The sequence below is a fragment of the Microtus oregoni genome, unplaced genomic scaffold, assembly GCF_018167655.1.
Source record: "Microtus oregoni isolate MIOR12 unplaced genomic scaffold, Mior012 000044F_ref0000062, whole genome shotgun sequence".
Taxonomy (NCBI): Eukaryota; Metazoa; Chordata; class Mammalia; order Rodentia; family Cricetidae; genus Microtus; species Microtus oregoni.
Genome location: NW_024543218.1, coordinates 3,735,806 through 3,741,073, shown reverse-complemented (window position 1 = coordinate 3,741,073; position 5,268 = coordinate 3,735,806). Strand labels below are relative to the sequence as shown.

Genomic DNA, 5,268 nt, shown 5'->3' with positions numbered 1-5,268 from the left:
TTCAAAGTTACAGAAAACGCCTGTCTTGAGTAACTGAAAAAAAAATAGCAAAACAAACAAGCAATAAGTAAAGAAATTTTTTTTTTTTTTTGGTTTTTTGAGACAGTCAATTTCTGCGGCTTTGGAGCCTGTCCTGGAACTAGCTCTTATAGACCAGGCTGGTCTCAAACTCACAGAGATCCGCCTGCCTCTGCCTCCCAAGTGCTGGGATTAAAGGTGTGCGCCACCATTGCCTGGTGAAACAAAAAATCTTTGATTGTGTCCAGGGAAGTTAAAAGTGATCCATCACATCTGGGATGAGCTCAATTCTCGTAAGGGTTTCCAAACAGAAGTAACAATTGTATGTCAGCACAACTTGAGGAGTTTTGAAGCATTCCAGTAAAAGAATGTCCTCACACTAATGCCCATGTGAGCCTGCACATGCATTACTGTCCTCTTTTTTTGAGAAGGAAGAAATCAGGAGTATAAATATGCCTGCCAGTGTGGAATTGGGAAGCAGCATACAGAATTGGCATATGGTTCATATAGGGCTTCTTAGGACCAGGGGGCATCAAAGGAGATTTTGAAGGAGGGAATTTGTTAGATGTTAATCCTCACTCCTGGGAAAGATCAGAGATGGGCTGGATTTCATACTGAAGGATTGGTTACTTTTGTTCAGTTTCTTCCACAGGTCCAAATGATTATGGTAATATTCATAAGCTTTATCAGATTGATTACACACAAAAGTCTTACTCCTGTATGAAGTAAAAAACATTAAAACACTAAATTCACTAATAGAGTTTTATTATAGCATGATTTTTCTCATGGTTTTGAAGAATACATACATTAAATTCATAGAGTTTCTCTGCAGGATGAGTTATTTAATGTATTTACAGATGGTTGTGACAAAGGATTTACCACAGATTCCATTGACAGTTATCTGTCCAGTCTGTGTTCTTTCATGCATTTAACGATGAATAAGATGTAAAAAGTCTTCCTTCCACTGATATACATTCATAAAGTTTTCCCACACTGTGTGATCTCTTATAACTTTGAAGAGTACAGTGGTCTTCAAACACCTAACCACACTGACTACATTCATAGGGGTCCTCTCTACTCTGTGACCTTTGTACATTTGAAGATGACTGTGTTTTGCAAAGGCCTTACCAAAATGATTACGATAATAAGGTTTCTCACAAGAATGTGTTTTTTTATGCAATTTAAGAAGACTGAGACTTGTAATGGCCTTACCACATTGATTACATTCATAGTTTTTCTATCTTGTATGTGTTCTATGTAATTGAAGACTCCCATGACGTGCAAAGGCCTTTTTACACTAATAACATTCATAGGGTTTCTTTCTCTCCAGTATGTTTTCTTTTATGCAATTGAAGATGACTGTGACATGCAAAAGCCTTACCACACAAGCTACATTCATAGTGTTTCTCTCCAGTATGTGTTTTTTTATGGAGTTGAAGATTACTCTGAGCTGCAAAGGCCTTACCACACTGATTACATTCATAGGGATTCTCTCCAGTATGTGTTGTTTTATGCACTTGAACTTGACTATGATGTGCAAAGGCCTTACCACACTGCTTACATTCATAAGGTTTTTCTCTAGTATGTGTTCTTTCATGCTTTTGAAGAGTACTGTTTTCAGCAAAGGCCTTACCACACTGATTACATTCATAGGGTTTTTCTCCAGTATGTTTTCTTTTATGCACTTGAAGAAGACTGTGACATGCAAAGGCCTTGCCACACTGACTACATGCATAGGGTTTCTCTTTAGTATGTGTTCTTTTATGCTTTTGAAGATTTCTCTGAGCTGCAAAGGCCTTACCACACAGATTACATTCATAGGGTTTCTCTCCAGTATGTGTTTTCTTATGCAAATGAAGATGACTGAGTCGCGTAAAGGCCTTACCACACTGATTACATTCATATGGTTTCTCTCCAGTATGTGTTCTTTTATGCCTTTGAAGATGACTGTGCTGGACAAAGGCCTTACCACATTGATTACATCGATAAGGTTTTTCTCCAGTATGTGTTCTTTTATGCACTTGAAGATCACTGTGACGTGCAAAGGTCTTACCACAGTGATTACATTCATAGGGTTTCTCTCCAGTATGTGTTCTTTTATGCAATTGAAGATGACTATGACGTGCAAAGGTCTTACCACAGTGATTACATTCATAGGGTTTCTCTCCAGTATGTGTTCTTTTATGCACTTGAAGATGACTGTGACATGCAAAGGCCTTACCACACTGATTACACTCATAGCGTTTCTCTCCAGTATGTGTTCTTTTATGCCTTTGAAGAGATGCAAAGATGTTACCACACTGATTACATTCATAGCGTTTCTCTCCAGTATGTATTCTTTTAGGCTTTTGAAGTTCAGTTTGAGATGCATAGGCCTTACCACACTGATCGCATTCATAAGGTTTCTCTCCAGTATGTGTGCTGTTATGACTTTGATGAGTTTCATAAAGAACAAAGTCTTTATCACCTTGACTATATTCATAGGGTTTATTTCCAGTGTGTTTTCTTTTAAGCACGTGAATATAACTGTGATAAGAAAAGTCTTCCCTGCACTGCTTAATTTTAGACTGTTTTTCTCCAGTATGTGTTTTTTCATGTCTTAGAAAGTGGGTGTCATCAGAAAAGGCTTGAACACATTGCGTATACTCTGAAAGTTTCTTGTCACCATTTTGGTTTCTTTCATACCTGCAAGGATAATTGGCACATTTAAAAGCTTTACCACATTCAATACACTGTTGAACCTTATATCTGTATGAATTTATTTTACAACTTGTTCCTATTCTAAATAGAAATTAATTATTATGCTTTCATAACTCTGTTTACAATCATGTTTGCTTTTTAATTAGGGGACAGTTTGCATCTACGAAAATAGGTATGATGATAAATTCCTTTTTTTTAAGGTTTACCTTCTCACATTTACAAAAATATTTTTATATGATATTATTCATATTTTTGAAGACAACTGAATACACTGAGAGCTTTCCCAACTCTACTGCATTCATAAATTTTACTATACTGTGAATCATATTTCATTTGCTAAGTGAACTAGGACATTCAGAAGGATTTGCACAGACTTAGAATTCATGGGGCGTTTTTATATTAATAATGATTGTAGAAAACCATCAGTATTGTATACTTGAATCAAATTCAACAAGTATACTCTACATGGGAACTACTGCCTATCTTCTTTCTGATTTAAGGAGAAGTATGTTAAATCTTTTCATGTCTCTATGCTCATGAGGTTATATCAAGGGTAGTGTCTGATACACATAGGAAAGGAAGAATAATTCATATACATGAAATTGAGGTATATGGATTTGTGAGGATTTAATAACCATCTATGCACTTAAAGCTGTGCTTATTTACATTGCTGCTTTTATTTAAAAGTTCTAGGAGAAAGTGCAGTCTCATCAGAGGCACATTGTTATCAACTTGCACATGAAAATTACCTTGCATGTCTTCTAGAATATTGCCAATGTTCTTCAGTGTTATGGTCTTCCCCAATGTATCCTAAAATACAGGACCAGAATATATGTTATATCATTTAACAATGTGCAACACTTAGCTTATTACTTAAGTGCACCTAAGAAATATGACTGCTGTATTCACCTCATTCTTCTTTTTAAATCAAATTGCAGAACAACATCCTTAACCATGGAAAAGTTGTTTCCATATTTTGAAACATGAAGCAAATTCATTTTTACCTATAGAAATGAGGTTCTTGTAGGTTTCCAGCATTACATCCTTATAGAGATTCTTCTGGGAAAGATTCAGCAAATCCCACTCTTCCCGGGTGAAGTTGATGTGCACATCATCATAGGTCACTGCCTTCTAAAATACACCACACATGTGTAAAATGGAAAGCACCACAGTGACAAAGATGGAAATTCATACTTCTTTCAGGGTATAGACAGATGATTCTGGTGTTCCTTACTCTTATGCCATGACATAGACAGTCACTATAGAGGGAAATTGAAAAGCAGAGTCAACTCTGTCATAAGAGCAAGGTCTATTGAGAGGAAGAGACAACAGAAAAGATCAGCACTATATAGTATGCATGAGAAAATTGTATGAAGAGTTACAGACCACACAAAAAAAAGTAATATGGACACCCTGGGTATATTGTTCTATTGTGCCTTTAAACACAACACTCAGAAAACAGAGGTGTGTATATTTGTCTCTGAATTGAATGCCAGTCAAGTCTATGCAATCATGTCCAGGACAGGTGGAAGTAAACATTAAGACACTGTCTCCATTGTAAAATTCAGGGAAACAAAGAAATGGGATATAAAAAACAGAAAGGCTTTTATTGAAGTTCTTCTAAATAATTTTCCATTCACTCCAGTTCTGTATTCATTTTACTGATACCGGAAGTGTCATAATTTAAACTATAAGTCTAATAACATTTTGTAGAAAGGAACTTCACGTGTAAAGAAGTTAAAAAGCACAGATGAAAACACTAGAAATATACATGTTGGTCATGAATAATCAACAAAGAGCTGGAGAGAAGGTAGAGTAATTCAGTGTTTTTGCGGGTCTTGAATGGAGGTGGGCACATTTTCCACTACTTACATGGGGATCACAACTTTCCATTGTTCTATGATCAGGAATTCTGAGATCTTTAGATAACCTTGATGACCAGGTACGCAGGTAATGAATATCCATGCAGACATATAAAATAATCATATTGATTAAAAAAAAAATCAAATTAAGCATAACAAACCAGAATAAGTTCATGCACCTGCAATTAACTGACTCAGGCAGTATTAATAATCATAAATACATGGTATCCTGGGAATCAGAGTGATACCCTCTTGCAATTTTTAAAATTCAATATATATGTGAAGCTCAGCACAGCAGCATATACTTGTCATATAAAAAAACCCTATATTCAAGGGCTATCACCCAATAATATAAAAATGTATAGAGCCAGAAATGATGCCCCCCTTTACTTTCAGGAATTTGGAGAGCCACAGTAAGGGCTACTTAGACAAGCAAACAAAGCAATTAAAATAGCATGTTGCCAAACTCCTTAATAGCAACTGTTTCTGCTATATCTCATTTTTACCTATAGAATATAGGTAAGATATAGAATGTAGAGATCAAACCTATAATGATGGCAAAAAAATTTCCATAGAAGTAGGAAGTTGGCTGATTAATGTTAAGCACAAAAGAGTAGATACAAGTGTTAGAAAATTAGTTCATGGTATTGAGACTCATTATGTATAATGAGGAATATCATCTAGACAG

At 35.6% G+C, this 5,268-nt stretch overlaps 1 protein-coding gene across 1 annotated transcript; it reads right to left on the bottom strand.

Moving 5' to 3' along the window:
- Positions 1-965: 965 nt before the first annotated feature.
- Positions 966-4,691, bottom strand: LOC121434789 (zinc finger protein 431-like). Its single transcript, XM_041633764.1, has 4 exons — positions 4,591-4,691; positions 3,723-3,849; positions 3,468-3,528; positions 966-2,703 (listed from the first exon to the last, which is right to left on the bottom strand). The coding sequence occupies exons 1-4, from the start codon at positions 4,681-4,683 to the stop codon at positions 1,326-1,328; spliced, it is 1,659 nt and encodes a 552-aa protein (XP_041489698.1). The 5' UTR covers positions 4,684-4,691; the 3' UTR covers positions 966-1,325.
- Between the last annotated feature and the right edge of the window lie 577 nt (positions 4,692-5,268).

Bases quoted from the DNA above. Each gene is read 5' to 3' on its own strand.
- LOC121434789 (XM_041633764.1), bottom strand. From the start codon at position 4,683: ATGGATATTCATTACCTGCGTACCTGGTCATCAAGGTTATCTAAAGAT. The intron at 3,850-4,590 runs GTAAGTAGTGGA...GGTGTATTTTAG, and splicing joins TGGAAAGTTGTGATCCCCAT to AAGGCAGTGACCTATGATGA. The intron at 3,529-3,722 runs GTAAAAATGAAT...CCTGTATTTTAG, and splicing joins CAAGAACCTCATTTCTATAG to GATACATTGGGGAAGACCAT.